Source organism: Phodopus roborovskii, unplaced genomic scaffold, assembly GCF_943737965.1.
Source record: "Phodopus roborovskii unplaced genomic scaffold, PHOROB, whole genome shotgun sequence".
NCBI lineage: Eukaryota > Metazoa > Chordata > Mammalia > Rodentia > Cricetidae > Phodopus > Phodopus roborovskii.
The window spans coordinates 9,797,409-9,817,632 of NW_026126611.1; the positions used below are offsets into that span (position 1 = coordinate 9,797,409).

The window sequence follows — 20,224 nt, forward strand, 5'->3', positions numbered from 1 at the left end:
AGATACCTCTTCCAAGGCATCACCTTATAATCCTTCCTAAAACGATTCTATCAACCAGGGACCAAGCATTCAAACGTTCAAGCCAGTGGAGGCTGTTCTTGGTCAAATCACCACAACTTCCATCTTGTATTTTTCTCAATCCTATTTACCACCAAAGATGATTCTTTCTCTACCTAAGACTCTAAATCATGTTACTATGCAGTCAAAGCACTACAGTTACAATTGTAGTCACTCCATTTGTGTGTGTGTGTGTGTGTGCACACGTGTGCGAGTGTGCATTGTGTTGGGAACTGAACATAAGTCTTCTGCAAGAGGAGTGAGTACACAGTCTTACTCATTCAACCTTCTCTCCCATCCCTGAAATACTGTTTGAGTTCTCCTGCTATTTGCCACCATATTGGAGAATCAAAATACAAGCCAATCCCATTTACCCAAACCTGAGCTGGCACCATCACACTGATGATTTTGTGTTCATAGCCCCCCAATAAATGATCTTGGAAAACTCATTAGCTCTGATAAGACACAGCCATCAACCATTTATGTCGGAGACCTTGGAAAAAATATGGTTCCATTTTAGAGACATCAATGAAATCATTCCTAACCTTGGCTTGCCACTATCAGAAAGGAAGCCGGGCACCAAGTGGGACTGTTCAGGTGTTATCTGTGTATCCATTCCGTTGAATTAAATGGGAGTTGGATCAAATTTGGCCAGAAACTTAAATAGCAGGTGGCATTGGAAAGCTATTGCAATAGATCATCCAGAGGCCCCTTTGAATTTCAGGTCTCTGGGAATGGAGTCAGCTCCTAGCCAGCAATACCCCTTGGGATTGTAAACCCATATGCCCGGACTCCTGACACTAACCAGTTCACCGGCAGAAGGAACACGGTAGACCCTGGAGGTCCAGGGTGGACATAATGACATTCCTGTTATCTCACAGCTTCAGCCTGGCTGAACAAACTCGCGACTCACCAGAAGTAAGCAGTGGTCCTGCCAAGTGTGCTATTGCTGCATTTACTACCTCTGTCCACCTGCTGTGGGAGCAGAGGAACTGCCGTTGGCAGGCTCGGCCCTAAATTACCTCGCTGTGCCTGATGTTATTAGAGGCAGCTCTAGCAATGAATCCCTCTTGTATTAGAACTCACAGACAGTTACGTTAGTTATGCTCAGGGCCATTCTCATGCCTCTCTTGACAACAGAGTTTCCTCAGGTATGTATGTATGTATGTATGTATGTATGTATGTATGTATGCATGTATGTAATGTATAATGCCTAGACTACAGCCACTGGGTGACTATGGTTATCTGGCTTAAGCGAGCCAATGCAATGATGATCCAAATCAAGTTTATCAGTGGGGCCTGAGAAGGGCAACCCCCCTCCCCCCCATTCTGTTGTATGTTTATATGAAAAGCAGAGAAGCCCATGTGGTTTCTCTCTAAGGGCAAGATTGCTCTTGGGCTCATTAATTTGTGTGTGTGTGTGTGTGTGTGTGTGTGTGTGTGTGTGTGTGTGTGAGAGAGAGAGAGAGAGAGAGAGAGAGAGAGAGAGAGAGAGACCTTGCATGTCGATGGCCAGACAATGTGTGTTAACTTCCTCTTTTGTCCTCCGCTTTATTTTTGAGACACTGACTCCTCAAATTGCATCCTAAGTTCAGTGATTTGATTAAGCTGGCTGGCTGTCCACCCCCTCCCCAGGGCTCGGGTTGCAGATGTCCCCTGCAGGGCCTGGCGTTTATATGGGTAATGGGTTCCAAACTCATGTCCTTAGGTTTGCCTAGCAAGCACTTCAGGCATTAAACTATCTCTCCAGACCCAAGCTCATTCTTAATGACCTCACCATCAGTGGCAGTGGCGCACTCTGTGGATAGTTAGGGTTTTGATTTTTACTGAGACCCCAGGTAGAGAATACATATCCGGGGCCATCTGGTTTCCTTCTTCCTCACAGCATTGTGGGGACTGTCCATCAAATCAGAGTACAGATTCTAGGGACAACTCAGGAATCTATCTTTCATTCTACAGACTGTAGACGATGAGGTGGAAAGAAATGAACGGTTCTGTCTCAGTCAGCAGTCTGTGATGATAGATGGTCTCTGATTGGCCTCACCCATAGTGTGGCTGAACAGGGTGGAGGATTGATATGGCTTCCAAATATTTTGTTGTTGGGTTTTTCCCCCCTTTTTTCTTTTCTTTCTTTTTTTTAACTTTAGTACCCACATCATGCTGTCACAATGCATATAAACAGTGAGTAAGGAAACTAAGTGGCTATCTGAAATTAGACCTGTTTGTCTCCTCTGGGACATATGCTACTGAATCTGCCCAGTGTACTATAGTACACGGTTAAGCTCACTACCACCCATCAACCTCATTCCGTGGATGGTATTTCATTGGCAGTAATTATAATCAAGTATTGATTGACGTAAACAGAGACAGATCTGGTCTGAGCATTTGCAACTATCCAACCTCCGTTGCTGATGGCGTGGCATGTCCATGTGGGCATATCAGCTTTAGAAGATGACAGATTGCCAGGTGGGTTTGGAGGAGATGCAGAGGCCTAAGCGTCTCTGTCTGTCTTTGCTTTCTGTGCGAGGCTGCAAACCCTGGTGGTTCTGAGTGGTGACAGCTAGTCACATAGTTTAGAGCCATCACTGTCCAACAGCTTCAGGATTACTACAGGATAGCTTTGTGGTGCTTCTTCTTGGGGAGGGAAGATCAGGCTATTTTTTTCACTTGCTGCAAAACATATGGAACCTTTTTTTTCTGGGCTCCCAACTGTGGTGCAGCTCACCATGTGTGCCAGTGGTCTGGTCTCACTGTGTTGTACAGTGAGGCAGAGGACATGCTGGTGGCTCTGCTGTCTTCTCGGCTCCCCTGCATCTGTTCTGATCATCCTTGGATTTGTGGAAGCGCTTGCTGAGACATCACCATCACAACTCTGTAACTGAGCTCCTCTCTGACAAGAAGGACCTCACAGTCACACATGTCTGTGGAGCTGGCATTTGATGACATTAGAGGCATAGATAATTTTCCACTTTCTATCAACAGTCTTTTAAACTGTAACTTTTCCAGGAAGCAGGAAGTCAACTAGAAAAGCCCATTCAGTTCTGTTTTATTATATATATGTGTGTGTGTGTGTGTGTGTGTGTAAACATATATATATATATATATATACACATATACATATACATATACATATATTTGAAAAGCTTTTAGGCTTCAAGGTGAAACTTACTTAAGGAAGTTTAGTTCCTCTCCATATAAAGATCGAAGGATTTCCCATAGTTTCAGGGCTGGAGAAAATGTAAGAGATTATGTTTCTCAGTGTTGTCAATCTACACAAGGAAATGCACCCTGAGAAGGGAAGGGATGTGCCCACACGCATTGGATGCAAATGTTGACTTAATGTTTGATTTTGCAGCCCTCTTATGCTCTTCCACACTCTCTTCCCTGTTTGCAAAGCCATCTAAAGTTGCAACCGAAGCCAGCAACTGAGTCGGTTACTTCGGGAGCTGGTCAGTGTTTGTCCGTAATAGACTTCAAAAACCCCATTCATTAGAGAAATCATAAAAACAGAGTCACACAAAAACCATTTGGAGCTGATGACTCATAGGCAGAGATCCCAGTGTTCCTAAGTAACAGGAGCCCATCCTTTCTTCCAGGGTCATTGCCTGAGACAGGCATGGTGGGATTTCAGCTCACTCCTGATTGCACTGTCTAGGTTTCTATCGGATATGGGGACAAGAAGCTCTGGGTGGCATTTCTAAAGCACACTGATGCAGATGGGCTACGTGCAGAACAGTCTCTTCCATGAGACGTTCAGGTGTGATGCATGTTTCCTGTTGAGTCCCTAGCTCCAACTTTTACTGCCACCCATTCCCCACTGGGTCTAATGCAGCATGGGGCAAGAAGATTGTTTAAACACGTCTGTCTGTCTGCCTGTCTCTGTGTATGTAAGAACACATGCTCATGCACATGGAGCTCCGAGGACAACTTTCGGTGCTGTTCCTCAGATGCTGTCCATTGTTCCTTGAGGCTGAATCTCTCAGGGAACACATCCATGCTGTTAGGTCAGCATGGATGGCTAGCAATTCCCAGGGACCCATCTGCTCACCTTGCAGAGTGTACACCATCATGTCCAGCCCATGCAAAAAGGATCATGTGGGTTCAGAGTGTACACCATCATGTCCAGCCCATGCAAAAAGGCTCCACGTGGGTTCTGGGGTTCTCATGCTTGCAAGATAAGCACACTACCAACTGAGTAGTTTTCCCAGTTTTTGTTATGAAGTTTCTAATGGTTAGTGATACAGGTGGGTGAACAATGCAGTAGCATTTTAACCAAATTTGGTAAAGGAGTGGAGAAGAACCTAGTAGGTCAGAGGATCCACACATGATATTCCCTATGCTCCCTCCTGCTTTTAACGTGGCGTGAATTTTGTCTTGTGTACTGCATCTTTTTCTGCAGTGGGAGAAAGCTTAAGTGATAGTTTTTGTTCACCGAGAGAAACTGCCCTCAGAACCTGAATAATGACATCAACTACATTCTAATTCTAGGACAGGTAAGGTCAGTGGCCTTCTGGTCATGAAGAGGTCCCTTCAACAGCCACCAGCACACAATGTACTCAGTCTAGGGCTTGTCGGATTGTCAGCAGAAGCATGGCACCTGGTTTCCAAGCTTGCATTTGCCATAAGGAGATATAATATCTTTGGCATGCTTCTCCTGGCTCTGTGTACATGCCTTTTCAAAATAAATCTATTTTCTGCAAAGATATTGTATCCAAAACAAAAGAATGTGTCACTCATAAGATAAAAAAACATATCCTAAAGCTACACAGACTGTTTCCCTCATACTTGTAGCCAGAGAGTAGTAAGCTTCAAAACAAAGCAAAACAAAAATGAAAACCCAAACAATGAGCAACCTGCTCCTGCTCCGCTTCCAGAGAACTAAAGTTTTAGCATTTTCTTTGTATATGGTTGTATTCAGGGCAATTATTCAAACGTATGGGAATGAGTTTCAACAATCAGTTTTAGAATTCTGGTGAATGTCTGGAATTCTGAGATACTGCTATTTATTTTCGTGAAACTTAGAACTGCAAATCGATTCACAGCTTCGGGCCTGATGCCCTATGGTTGGCTTGTCAGTGCAAGATGCTTTTCTGACTACGGGCTGTGTACATTGTATTACTTCTATGTTGAAAATAAGTCACATACCCTGAGATTTGTCTGTTGAGCTTTTATTTTCCCCTTATTTTTTTCATGTAGATGGTACTAACAGTTCACCATAATGGTATTCTACAAGAACCTGACAGATCAGCAAAACACACCATCCTAATTAGATAGCCATTTCCCTTTCCTGCCCTAGTTTTTAAGTCTCAACATGAAGAGACTTGAGAATTAGGTTGAGAATTAAGTTGCAGCTTTTTGTCTCTTAATAACATGGCAATGATTTTTTTTTTTAAATTTGTCTCTTTGTTTATATTGGAATGCCTTCCCTATACTTCCTTCTTGGCTTTATTAGTGGAGTGATACTGGATAAGGCCAGTTCAGTGCTCACATTGCTCTAAGTGTATGGTAACTACCAGGTCCTTTGTAGTCTTGTCTTTTCCTGTTGTGTGAATTCCAGGTGATATGTGAAGATATTTCAGGTAACTACATGAAGATATTTTGACTCCTGCCACCATTTGCTTGTGTATCTAATTTGCTTATTCCATTACTCAAATGTGAGGTCTGTCTGTGTGAAGCTAACATTTCTTTAGTCTCAGATACTAGAATTGTCTTTCTAGTCTAGCCATCATGGTTTAGGTGTCTTGGTTCATGTTGCTTATCATGAAACAAAATTGAATTTTTGGACTGCAAATTTTCTCTAGCAACCTCTATATCGCTTTGTATTCTAATATTCTTGGAACCTTGTCTAGTAAGTTGGATTATTCACAGTATTTCTCTAGTGGTTGATGCTTCTAAGCAGACAATAAGATAAAATTTCATAAAGCTATATCATGACATTATTAAATTCAGATCATAACTAAACACTGTATGTAGTTATAGAGATTGGTAGAGGTTTTCAAATCTCCTTAAAACACTATTGTGATGGGGGATGAGATGTCCTTCTGTATATGTGTTTCTCTTATTGGTTGATTAATAAAACACTGGCTGATAGAAGCAGGAAGATAGGCGGGGCTAGGAGATGAGAAGAATCCTGGGAAATGTCGGAGAGGCACCATGTAGCCACCAAAGGAGAAACAGGTCTGGACTTTCTCCGGCAAGCCAAGACCACGTGAAAATACATAGATTAGTAGTTATGAGTTAATAATTAAGAGAAAGCTAGCCAGTAAGGAGCCCTATCCACCAGCCAACAGTTATATAGTTAATATAGCATTTGTGTGCTTATCTGGGGCTGAGAAGGGTGGTAGGCCATTTTCTCTGAAAGAGAAACTCAAAAGTAACATTAAGTCTATGGGATCTGAATGAGACTGTATCTAGTTATATTTAGAGTATTTTGAATATGATGGCATTTTAGCTGAACCACAAGGAATAAAATGCAGCAAGATATTCTTAGCTGTAAGTTGCAATAGATGTTAAACAGTTGATTTACTGTCAAATTCATAAGTCATATCCCATTCCATATTATTAATTCTGTAATTTATTAATTGAATTTTCTTGTCAAAAATTTTTAAAAAGGCCTTTTCTTGATTAAGGTATTATTTATTAAAGTTCTCTTCCATAAACTGTTCTTGTATGTCACTTGTCTGGAGGATACCTATTTCAGCACAATGAGCGGTCATCTCCAGAATCTGATGCTATCTTCTGGCCTTGGCATGCATAGTACACACATGCACAAAAAATTAAAAAAGTCTTCAAAATAGCAAATTTCATAAATGAGAATATTTTCATCAAAGATAATTACAAATGAAGAATTTGCTATTTAAGTTTAGCCAAGTGTGATAACATCTAATTTAAATAGTTTTAAAAAGAGAAATAGTAGCTACATTTTAAGAGTTATGTACAGTAATGGGGAAAATAAGCACAAGGAAATTAGATGTTATTCATATCCGTTCATCTAATCTTTTAAATGCTCCCTGCCAAAAGAAAAAGACACATCAAAATCACTACAAAACAAAACCTAGAGAGCAGGGAAGTTGATTGATTGACATTGAACCAGATTGATTGACAGTCTGGGCCATAAAATTAATTGTAATTTAGTTAGTTCTCAGTCTGTATTTTAATTATGACACTGGCTAAATTCTCCCATAAACATTGTCACAATCCATGCTGCAAATGCATACGATTAAATAATATATACTCTCCTGCTACAGACATATCTATAGATGTTATTAAAGCCAAGCGTGTAAATAGACCTATTTCTAATTAAATAATACTTTATTATTATTATAGTTAAATGATGGAACATACCAGTTGCTTCTGTTATCTGTGGTATACCTTCACATAAGCCTAGATAACTCTAATTTCAGATATATGTAAAGATGCTCATTCATCTCATACACACAGGCACATGACACGCATGCATGGTAATTGAACCATTTTCCTTTTGAACCAAAGAGCTAAAAGAAAAGCCATTTTGGTTTCATTCACAAAGAATGCATTAATGTGGTCCAGTACCATAATTTTGTGAGCTATTCTCATTTGGCACTTTTGTCATGGAATTGAAATCATTTCCTTCCCAAATTAGCTCTCCACAGATGTCTTACAAAAAAAAACCATGAATCCATTTTTTTTTTGAGAGTGATGTAGTTCATTTTAAAGATCTGGCTTTTGTGTTTCCTTCTCTGGGAAGACTGTAGTTTTATAGTTTATTCAAATGTGAGTATCTGCTGATACTTGGCCTGCTCTTCGGATTGAGATGCTAAGAAAATGCTTTCAAAATGGTAATCAGAGGGTTTAGGAATGGCCTTGCCATGCCAGTGAGGAGAAATTAACATGATGTTAGCTTTACTGCTGTTGCAGGACTTAACCCTGTAAGGCTCATTGCTAAAAGTGACTGCTTGTTTTCAAAGGTAGCTATATTATTTCCTAAATCTGATGCTTTCCTTTGGCTAGAAAAACATACAACAATTGCTCATCAAATATGGTAGTAATTGAGGGAAGAGGTACAATTTATTTACTATGTGTGCATATGTGTGTATGTTCTATAAATGCATGTGTGTATGGTCTATGAATGTTTGTGCATGCTATGTGGACATGTGTGTATGGAGACCAGCTGTTGAATTCAGGTGCCTTCCTCTCTTCCTCTATTTCTCTTCAACTCCTCTTTTGGGATGAGCCTCTCACTGAACTGGGAACTTGCTATTTTAGCTCTTCTCCAGGGATCTACCTGCCTCTTTACCCCCAGTGCTGAGATTATAGATAGGTGCCACATAACCTGGAGATTAAAGGCCTATACGACTTAGAGTTTTTGTGCTAAGGGTATAGACTCTTGTAGCAAGCACTTCGCCTACTATTTAAATCAGAAATTTTGGTATAATCTTTTACTTAAAATGGAGATTCTTGGCCCCACACAATGAGCCATAGTTCCTTCAAGGGTATCTTACAGATCCTTCATTGTCTGGAGGTTGCCATGAAGGCCGAGAATCTCTGGATATGGTCACGCCACAGTCACAGAAAGAAGCCTAACATTGGGATGGGGGGTCAGAAGAGCACAGCTCTCAGTTGTCCTCAAAATCAGTGGTGCTTGTGTGGAGTGTGCCTGTTACTGATTATTGGGAATTGTATAATCATTTAACCTCTGTGAACATTTGTGCTCACATGATTAGCAGTCAGAGTTGTTATGGGAAAGATGTGTTGGACCACACACAGTCACCTTTTAATTTGTATGTTGATATAGGAAAGTATCAACACATTCTACTATGGTTATAGTGTATGTAAATAATTGCCATAGACTTAACAGAGTCACCCTCTTTCCTTATACGATGCTAAACATTTTCAGAATCACTCAGGTATCAACTGCAAGTTGGTTAAAGGGGTAAAAATCAGGCAGGAAAGGCATTGAGTGGACAGTGACATTTCAGGTCTGAATGAGACTCATGTGGCTTAGAGTCCGTAGAGGAAACAAAGTCCAGTTCAACAGGACAGCAGGATGCTATGTGGGTGGGGAAACTCAATTGTAACAGGAACAGATGGAACACAAATACTTTCTCTGGGCTTTGCCCAAGCAAGATAAAAAAAAAATCCATAAAGATGACACACTGAACATAAAAGTCACCATGGGCCCTGCAGAGGGGCCAGAAAACTGAGCCTGAGAGGAACCAAGTCCAGAGGAGAACGTTACCCTTGTCCCATTCTCAGTGATGACAAGATTCCTTCAGGGTCGTGAGTCCAGGCCTTGGCCTTTTAAAGCATCTTGTTAAAAATCTAAGTAGAAGACAGGATGCAAAGTATAACTTCCGATCAGAATACCACAGCCTGGGGTGGAGAAAGCCTATGATATATTGTTTCTGAATGGTGGGCCCCAAATTGCAGTGTTATGGGGGTATTTGAGTGGCCATTCCATTACAAAAGAAAGAAAATGTCAGTATTATGGGGTCACTTGAGTGGTCAGTTAGTTACTCTAGACAGAGGTCTTTCATACACCTCTGTATGTAAAATACCACAGCTCTTCCCTTAGCCATCCATTCCGTAGGTACCTGTGAAGTGCTTTCCAGTGTTTCAGACACTGCATAGGTAGATACCAGAGGCACAAGAAGAAGAAGAAGGAGAAGAAGAAGGAGAAGGAGAAGGGGAAGGGGAAGGGGAAGGGGAAGGGGAAGGGGAAGGGGAAGGGGAAGGGGAAGGAAGAAGGAAGAAGGAAGAAGGAAGAAGGAAGAAGGAAGAAGGAAGAAGGAAGAAGGAAGAAGGAAGAAGGAAGAAGGAAGAAGGAAGAAGAAAGAAGGAAGAAGGAGAAGAAGGATGTGTACCTACCATTAGGGAGCAATGGGGTAGCTGTTTACTGTACACGCGTGACAGTGACCTCAATGACCTTTGTACTCCTTTTGCTTCATCTCTTCACAAGGTGATCATAGCTGCTGTCATCAGGAGGTAGAAGAGACTTTCCCTCCCACCCATTCAAACCTAGGCTGATAGGTTGTTTGATCCATAGTAAGCATGGATGCAGCTTTGTCATTTACTTTAAGAATGATGGAATGATGTATGCGTGTGCATGCAGAGAGACCTGAGGTTGACGTTGGGAGAGTTTCTTGATCACTTTCCATCTTATTAATTGAGGTAGGGTCTCTCAGTTGAGCCTAGAGCTCACTACCAAAGCTGCTTTCCCTAGCCAGCTTTCTCTAGGGATACCCTGTCTCATGTCTTCCCAGGGTTGCAACCACAGGCAGCCTGTCACCCCCTGCCCCTCAGTATTCACATGGGTTCTGGAGTTCTGAACTTGGATTCTCATGCCTGTGTAACAAATACTTTTGCCACTGAGTCATCTCCCCAGGACACCTTTTTCTAATTCTGTCACCAGGCCTGAAGGTGCCTGATCTCTCTTCTCTTCCTCAGAACCTGTGGCCAGGATGTAGACAAGCTTGAGATAACATTGTAGAGCATGAGAGTTGGTGGGTCCAGCGATCCCTGCTGTGGTTGACTTGGATCAGGTGGCTAGCTTGAGTGAAAAACAGCTAAAACTCAAAGCACAGGCAAGCCTGGCCCAAATTACTGATGTACCATACTGTTGTAGTCTGTATAGATGGCTGCTTCTGGACTCTAGGCATTGGAATATTTTGTTGCACATGAAAAGCTTAATTAGATGCTTTCAGCTAGAACACGTGACTCCAAATTTAAGCTGGGTATAGAACTTTCTTGCATGGCTTATCAAGTTACCTTGGTAACTGTCACATTGTCACTTTTCTTTGTGCTGTGTGGACATGGCCTCAATGCTCTGCTGTCATAATACAGACACCCTGGGGGAGGTTTGACAGAATAGGAACATGACTGATGTGCTCGATGTATGATACGTGGCATATAGTTTATATATGTTTTGGAGAAAACACAAATAGAACATAAACATTGATCAACATGACACACTTCTCCTACTTCTAACTCAAACGTTCACACCAACCCAGTTAGCATTGTTTCCTAACAGGATGGCTATTTTAAACAAATGAACGAATAAACATGAAACCCACAGTCAATACCACACCTGCCCATCAGATTGGGATTCTGAGTGAATCTAATAATTCCCATTGGCACAGATCCTTCAGATCTGGTTGGAATGGCTGCCTGAAAAATAACCACCACAGGATTTCCCATCATTCCAGACATCTTCCCCCACTGCCTTCCCCATAAAGAAAGCCATGCATGTAGATGGGTGGTAATTTTCCAAGTGTGTCAGGGCATCTTTTCTGTTCCTTGAAGCTTCTCCTCTGGGTCCAGCTCTCTCTCCCAGCTGGGTCTCTGGGAAGCAGCCAGTCCCAGGCTAATGTGCTTCTATGTTATCTGAGGCTGCTACACAGGAGCGATAACGCTAAGTGCTAATTGGATGTATTTTTAAAGCAAACCTTTTAGTTGCTTAGGACAGAGCTTCTCCAATTAGCATCCCTTCCACTCTCTGGCTGTGCAAGAACCGCATTGATGAGCAAACGCTGGGTTTGGAAGGGAGTTGAAGGCAGCCTTGGAGAAGCTGAAGGGAGGCCATATTTAAGTCAGGGATGCTCTGAGCTAGAGAGGTGGGGGGCTGTGCTTTCCTGAGAGGAGGGGTCAGGGATGCTCTGATCTGGAGAGGTAGGGGTTGTGCTTCTCTTAGAGGGATGCCAAGGAGGGTCAGGCAGGTTGCAAGCCTCAAAAGTGTCCTAGAGTAAAGCTACCAAGCAGCCACATCCCTATAAGCCTGGGAGGGAAGACACCAAATGCCACTTAGGGAGGGGAGGAAGAGCCCAAGTTTCCTTATTTACATCCCTTTCTGTAATGAAAATAAAATATATCACTGCAAAGAATTTGAAGCCCAGCTTGGGACAGGTAGTTTCAAATTGTGTTCTCTAATAGGTTACCCTTGGGTTTGAGAAAAAAAAAATCAATTTTAAATCCTTACCCTTTTAAAGTAACCTGCAAGAGTTTGAAAGCCACTAAAAATGAAGGGCTTAGAAAAAGAGACAGGTTATATGTCAATACGGATAACAACGAGAGAGGTTGGGGGCAGAACAGAGGAGAGATCCATTTCTTACTGGCTTTGATTTCTGAGCTGGAAGCAGGGAGATAAATTTGCTAATATTTGTCTTTGTGATGGGAATGGATCTTTCTCCATGACACTGATTTTGTGGAATATTTTGTACCTATGACCACAGCGGACAAGAACTGGAGTGGGGTTGGCTTTTAAGTGTCAGAGACATTAGGATGACATTTTTGGGATATAGAAAGTTTCTGTGTGAAACAAGGACTCCAAAGTAGGGTTACATCTATGATGTACTAAAACCATTAACTTTGGAAAGAAGCCAAAGTTTGAGGACAGTAACTTTTAGCAGCTTGATAGACTGTTAGTCACCATGTCTTCATATCTAAATGAACATATACAAATATACTGTACCCATTTATGTATGTGTCACATCTTTCTGACACCATGGGCAGAATGTGGTCCCTCCTCTCTCTATTTGTGGGCATGGCCTCAATTCCCCAGTAACTGATCTCCTAAGGGATTTAAAACTTGGACTGGTACCAGGTGCTGTATTTTTTTTTATAAGCTATGCATAATTCTAGAAAGCACATACCTGATGGTTAGTTCTATCCACTGTATTAGCTGTGGAGGGGTGGTCTCTAGTGTTCTGACGGATTCGAGTGGAGTTCTGCTGTTCAATGGTGGAGGGGGTCGGGATGCAGAATTCTCTGAAGCATCGTTTGAAGTTTTCATCCAGGAACGCGTACAGAACCGGGTTCAGGCAGCTGTTGGTGTAACCCAAGGCAATGCAGAAGTGCCAGGAAACCGTCTGAAAGGTGGTCTCTGGGATCGTGATCAGGGCTTTGATGATGACGTAGATGTGGATGGGGGTCCAGCAGACAATAAACACAGCCACAACCACCAGCACCATCCTTGTGATCCTGCGCAGGTTCCTGTCCTTTTCTTTGGAGCCTGATAGCATGCGGACACTCTTGAGTCGCAGGATCATCAGTCCGTAACACACGGTGATGATGAGGACTGGCATGATGAAGGCGAAGATGAAGACACAGATTTTGAGCAGGTTTTCCCAGTACCAGGTAGGGTGCGAGAATGTGAGGGTGCAATCTATGGACCCTGGAAGAAAAGAATTTTCAATAAAAATTAGCAGTGACAATTTGTTATACTATTAAGACTGGAGTTGCCTTCTAATACCTTTAACCTGAGCTAAGTGAAGGTTGTTGCTCACACAGATAGGCAAGAAAGAATGAAAGAAATTAAGGAAGAAACTCATCAGTTGGTTACAGAGAATTCACCACCTTCCCCCCCCCTTCCTACATTTTCCATTTTTCCTGCTCACTTGGATCACATTAAGATTTTATGAAGTGAGAAGTTATGTGCATTTCACAATGAATCAGATACTCGTGGGGTTTATGCTGTCATAAAAGCTATAACCATTGTCTAAGGTGCCCAGGAATTTCCTGCAAATGGATGTTTCCCCTCTATGTCAGGAAGGCAGCTACTGTTAAGTCAGGACAGATAAATTTATTGAGTTGGCAACCACTTGAAAATTTAGAGCATTTACTTCTGGAGAAGTTATGTTCTCATTTATTCAATATTTTGATGAAGTTCAGAGAAATCAGCAATACGTAGACTTCATTCTTATTAAAATACCTAGAAGGCTTATAATTTTTATAGAAATCCTCCAATTTCAATGTATTTTCTTATTTCTTAATTAACTAATTTCCTAATTCAATGTACAGTTTGACAAAGACACTGTACCATGAATTCTGCTTGGCTCAGGACATCACCAACATATCAGACTATAATTACCCCCCATCCCTGACTCAGGCCCATGTTCACCCTTACCATGCCTGTATTTTGTGGTTGCCATGAACATTACAGGTAGACCAATGGCAGAAGAGATGATCCAGTTGCAGACATTAACAATTTTGGCATTTCGGGGGGTACGGAAATCCAGGGCCTTGACTGGGTGGCAGACGGCAATGTAGCGGTCCACGCTCATGGTGCAGAGGGTGAAGATGCTGGTGAACATGTTGTAGTAATCTATTGAGATCACGATCTTGCAGAGGATGGTTCCAAAGGGCCATGTTCCCATCAGGTAGTTGACACTCTGAAAGGGCAGTGTACTGGTCGCTAAGGCATCTGCCAGAGCAAGATTGAAAATGTAGATGTTGGTGGCGGTCTTCATCTTGGTGTATCTAGGAAACAGGAGAACATGGGAGGGATTGTTGGACACCGCCTGAAAGACAGGCGTTATTCCCTTAAGAAAACATCAATGGTTAATGGAAGACCCAGACAGTAGCACCAGGACTCTTTCAAAATAACAGTTGAGTGTTTACAACTGAGTGCCCATGAGATAGTCATTTCCCTAAGTATAATTTTTCTTTTCTATAAAATAGTTATTACAGTAGAAAACATGGCAATTTTTGCTGTTGTTTATTTAAGACAGTCTCACATATCTCAGATTGGCCTTGAACCTGCTATACAGCATGGCTAGTCTTGAACTCAAGATACTCCTACCTCTAACTCCCAAGTACTGGGATCATAAGTGTGCAGCATCACACTTAGCTTGTTTTGTTGTTGTTTTTATGTGGCGCTCATTATGATCGGTGTAATTGTCATGGGGAACTACTAGAGAGTGTGTTATGATACTAAACATATAAGAGAACGTTTTAGATGCATAGGTAGATTGTAAATTATGGGACACTGTTATAGTGTAAGGATGTGTGCTTCTCTACGTGCACATAGACACAATCGTAGGCACATCCATGTACTGGCTGCTATGGAGCATGGAAATGATCACTGGTACTGATGGAACAGGTGAGGGGCTAGTGAGGGGTAAAGCATCCCAGAAGCACATGTTTTCTCTTGGAGCCCGGAGGCTGGTATGAATAGATCATTCTGTGAGAAAAAGAACTCCATCAAGGGGTAGAGTTGAAATGGTACAATGAATATATTTGGCATGCCAAAGCATAAAATTCTCCCAGGAAATGGCAGTGAGTATGAGGGGGGAGTAATACAGAGGCCAGGAAGGAGGGGGAAAAGAGTATGTTGTGTTGAATAAGCCCTCACCTAGCGGTGATAGAAATTTAAGATCATGTTTAAAGTCTTTATTGAATTGTTATTGACATGGAAGAAAGTATACATAGTACGTACAGTTTGGTAAGTTTTGACATACATATATCTGTGAAATCACTATCATCAAAATCAGTGTTTGGTTACATGCATAAAAATCACTTCCTATTGCTACGAAGATTTTCGTTACTTGACTATACCCCAACCCCTTCACCCAGTCGTTTATCAGCAAGAAATAATAGATATACAGCTTTTGGCTGTAGTATATTAATCTATTGTGAACATCCAAATAATGTATTTTCCAACCTCCTGACTAAATAGCTAGGAGTGTTGTTTGTCTTGCAAGCCTACAGAAAATTGGATGAGGAGGTCCGGATGCTACGCAGAAGCATTTATAATAATAAACTAGATTGATGGTATAACACTTCCTGTACATAGTTACCACTTATTGGTTTTCCCATTTAGTATGCATGTAGTCAGTTTTGTTAAGTAGTATCCCAGCTTTACTCTGGAGAATGATCCTTTTCCATTCTTTATCTGTAAGCTGTGTTGTTAGTTAGTTCAGGGCATGGAGACGTTAAGAGATGGGGCTCACAGGAAAGAAATAGAGATGGCCTCAGGTTTCGGTGGTTCACATATTCACAGTTTGGCCTCCAGTGTGATGATGTTTAATAGTGAGAGGCATTTTCAGTGACGAGAGCAGCAGGAGATCTTTAGGCTATTTGTTCAGGTTTTGTTCTCAAAATGAATTGACTTACTCATTCTAACCCTGGTTGGTACTTGGCAGAGGGATGCTATAAAAGGGCAAGACTCACCACTTGCCCAGCATCTTTCTGGGCTTCCTCTGGCCAAAAGGTACCGTCCTCTAGCATGAATGCCTGTCATGACATCAGCTGGGATGTGACACAAAGAAGGGCCCTCACCGGAGTTGGTGCCATGCTATTTAGAATTTTGGCCTCTAACATTGTAATCTGTATAAACCTCTTTCTTTCATTTATTATTCAGCCTAAGTTATTTTTCCATACACATGGGAAGTGAGCTAATTAAAAAAACTAGAGTTTTTCCCCCACCAGGGGAGGCTTAAAAAAAAAAAAAAAAAGGGAGTCAAACCTGAGAGATTTTGTGGTCTACAGTTGTTGGGAAAACTCATTATAAAATGGGCTTTCAAAGCCCCCATCTTAGGATTTTTAAAGAGCACAAGAGAATGCAATCCTGGAAGCAAAGGCTTCCTTGAACTTTGCATTTACAGACGGTAGTAAGCGCCTTTTAAATTTCAGTTTAGGTTTAGAGGTTTTCTGTCAGGTGAGGTTAAAAATCTAACTCATTCAGCCCCAAACAGCTGATTTCTGTGAGCTACGGTATTATGGAGCCTCTGGTAGAGGGGCCTTAACTCAATGTTCCAAGACTGTTTTAGTCTCCATGAACAGCAGGAGACTGAACCTTCAGATGATTTCTTCGGCATCACCAGGACCAAGCAGCTGAGACCATTTCCTGAGTTGCCCTTTGGACACCTGGTGCACTCTGCAGAACTTGCAGAATAACTGGGAGATTTCAGATGCAAGGCCATACTGAGTTGTTCTAGAGCCGTCACTTCCCGAAAGGGTTTTAATATTGGAGGGCAGAGACAGCCAGTTAACGTGGGATAAGTCAGTGTGATTCAGTAAAGACCATCTACCTGACAAACACAAGGTAGATAATTCCAGCAGAAGAAAATGTTATGGAAATCAAATTATAAAAGCGATTCTAAGATTTTAAAATCACTCACTTTGATGTTCAAGACATTGAAACAGTTTTGATATTTTGATAATGGAAAGATTTTCCCCAAAGCAGAAAATGATTTTTTTTTTGAAGATAAGCTATTGATGATTGGCCTGTGACTCAAAGCATACCTTATGACATTAGTCACACTCTGGAGAGAGGACCTTAAGGCAGTTTTCTGACTCATTACACTCTCAGCATTTTCTTTAAACTTATTTGCTCACCAGCTACTTGGAATGCATAATTTATTTCAGTTAAAATAAATCGTTTCCTCCCTTGGAATAGGGTGCTCGCGAAGCAAAATTTGATTAGCATTTATCATGCAAGGAGGGTGACAGGAGGGTATATTAATTTTTCCATCCTACAACGCATATGCATATCACAGTATCAAATGACATGTGGTTAATATGTGCGATATGACCTGCCAATTAAATCGAGCAAAGCAAATATTATAAAGATCTCTCCATTGGCATTTTATGGGAGCACTGATACTTAATTTTTCTTATTATGTCTGTAGACCCTTGCTCTGAAGCAACCTGGAATTTTGATGCCAGTTACTTGTGCTTTGGGTCTTATCACTAGCTCTCTAAATGTATGAACAAGAAGTGTAGACCCTGGAGGTTTGGTGATGCCATCAGCGTACATAGTCTTTCATCCGGAGAGAAGGTTTGCTTGGGGAAGGGGTAGAGCTATGCAGCAAAGGAGGCTTCCATCCTGTTCTGCTCTGATGTGGTGGCATGAATTTTGTCCTAAGAAACTTAAAGGAATTATCAGAGACACACTAGATGCCATAAGGAGTGAGCAAGCCAAAGTTATCAAGTAAACAAAGAAGCAAGCTAAAGGAAAGACCATCTTTGCCATTCCCTTTGCTTGAAAGGGTCTTGGTAGAACCCATGGGTATTAAATACAATCCCATCTCCATCCTTTAATTTTTCTGCTCTGTGAAAAGTGAATGGCAGTAAAATGAAGGACACGAGCAGGTACTCAAAGTGACTGAGCGAGGCATATCACCTGGGAGACTGTCCTCTGGACTCCCAGGCCCTTCCTGGGGTTCGGTGCACCTTTCTCTACTAAGCAGTGACCAAAATACTGTATTCCTAGTTAGCACCTTAAAAGTTTCATAATAAATACTTAAGACATGTATTATAAATGATTGATTGTCTATGCTCTGTAAGGCATCGCTATGCAAAATTGCTTCAAATATTGTGTCCATCTTACGACCATCAATGTTTGACTACCAGGGTATCTGTCCATACAACCCGGGGTCCTAGGCCAGGGTGAGGCATTACAAGGCCTCTTTCATTGGTACCTTTCTGCTCTCATATGGCACATGTGTATCTTTTGTCTATAAATGTCTATCCTTTGTATGTGGTTATAAAGCAACTACGATCTGTCACCACATGCATTCTTCAGCCCGTTTCCGTGATTACTGCTATTTTCTAAGCCTGCACTGATTTTAGCTTAGTCAGGGTAAAAGAAACTGCAGCAATTCAAGCTATCTATGTGGTGATCTACTGGTGGCCTTGGTCAGTCTTTCTTCTGATTGGTTTTTGAGTTAATTCTTCACATTGTGATGACTCTTAGTTCAGAAGTAGAACTAACAGAGGAAGGCTGCAAACAGGGGGAATGCATTTCCCAGTTTGGTTTGATGGCTTTATTTATTTGTGTCATATATCCTTCACATAGTTCGCCCCTCCCTCCATCATACTTTACGTGTTTTCAGCAAAGCCCACGAGATTTGTAGAAGAAAAATCTCCTTGCCTTGGGCCCCTACTAACCTTTCAGATTTTTACCAATTTGAGCAAGGAAGGAAGAGGTTTAATTCAACAAGGCTTGTTGAGTTTCTTTTATAAATTTGTCATGGTATTGGAAATGTCTCCTTGTTTTGCTGTGACCTTTGTGTCCACATCCCCACACAAACATCCATATTGGTATTACCCTTTGAATCTCATATGATGAATGAGGTAAGTCAAATGCATGAAATATACGTGCTTGTCCTCCATTGCAGGTAATTAATTATGCAAGTGGAGACATTGTCAAGTGAACACAAGCCTGAATTTTCCCATTGTCATTCACTCTGAGGTGTATATGAGTGAGTGGATGGGGCTGAGGAGAAGCAGGAAATGAGGTGGGGCGGGGGAGAGGGATTCCATAATAACAAGTCACAAAAGAAAACTATAGTTTTCCATGACTATAGAAAGAGGCCATATGTTAGTTTACTATTTTCTGTTAATAGTTTTCACTATTTTAGTTAAGGAGGAAATAGATCTCTCTGTAAAATGCTTAAGCATTTCATTTGTGTGTCTCCCAAAGCCATGCTATGTGGTCATTGATCACATTTCCCTTAGCCAGTACTAGCAGAGTATATTTCAATGACCTCTATAAATGTAAGGTAATTTATTTGTCACTTTGACCCCAAGAGAAGACAGATGGAAGTCTCCAGGAGATTAAACAAAGAAGCATAACCTTCTAGGAGTGAATTAGCAGTTCTCCAGATGTCCCTTGAATAAGGGACTAGGGGAGCCCTTGCATGAGCTCACCCTCTTTGTACCCATTTTCTCTTTGTCTACTTTGACTTTCTTGGAGCATCAGTGAGCTTTATGCATAGAACATTTAAAATGAATAACTGATATTAACTTTGCTTTTACATCTGGGGCTAATAAAATCAGATTTAAGTGCATATCTCCTATTGCTTGAAGCCCAATAAGAATGCATTTCTATTGTTCTAAGTTTCTTACTAATGCTAGTCTTCATTTAATTTAAATTTACTTCCTATTTGGCTGTTCGCAATTTTCTATTACTTTACTGAACACATTTTTATTAATTTTTAAATTACATGTGTATAGTATATACTGACGACATCAATGCCCTCACCTCTTCATCACTCTTGGGTACATCCCTTCTTCCCCACAAACCTCTGTGTTTTTGTCTCTATGTCTGTCTCTCTGATATTCATGTTTCTTTGTTTTATTTTGTGACACACCAAGGTTAACCAGGGCCATCGGTTTGACTGTCACATCCTAAATTTACAAGAAAAACCATGGTTTGACTTAAAGAAGTTTTTGATTCTATGATAATATATATTTTAGAGAAGCCTTACTTTGCTATATCATATGATATGAATAGGTAGTTAGAACTGAGTAAAAATTTCTTATCTGTAACCTATAACTTTTGTTTGTTAATAAATAGAATGTACATAACACACACACACACACACACACACACACACATACACACACTGAAAACATTATCAGATAATTCATTTCAGAGCTACTGCTTTTTGGTTCATGAATAGTAACG

The 20,224-nt window shown here is 41.2% G+C and overlaps 1 protein-coding gene across 3 annotated transcripts in view; it reads right to left on the bottom strand.

The window, feature by feature from the left end:
* Oprm1 (opioid receptor mu 1) overlaps positions 1–20,224 on the bottom strand; it is a 46,272-nt gene that overhangs the window by 3,972 nt on the left and 22,076 nt on the right. For all 3 annotated transcript variants that reach the window (XM_051205987.1, XM_051205985.1, XM_051205988.1), the window contains 2 exons: positions 13,937–14,289; positions 12,684–13,204 (listed from right to left, as the gene is read on the bottom strand). In XM_051205987.1, coding sequence (XP_051061944.1) covers positions 12,684–13,204; positions 13,937–14,289 — 874 coding nt within the window. The remainder of the gene's footprint in view (positions 1–12,683; positions 13,205–13,936; positions 14,290–20,224) is intronic.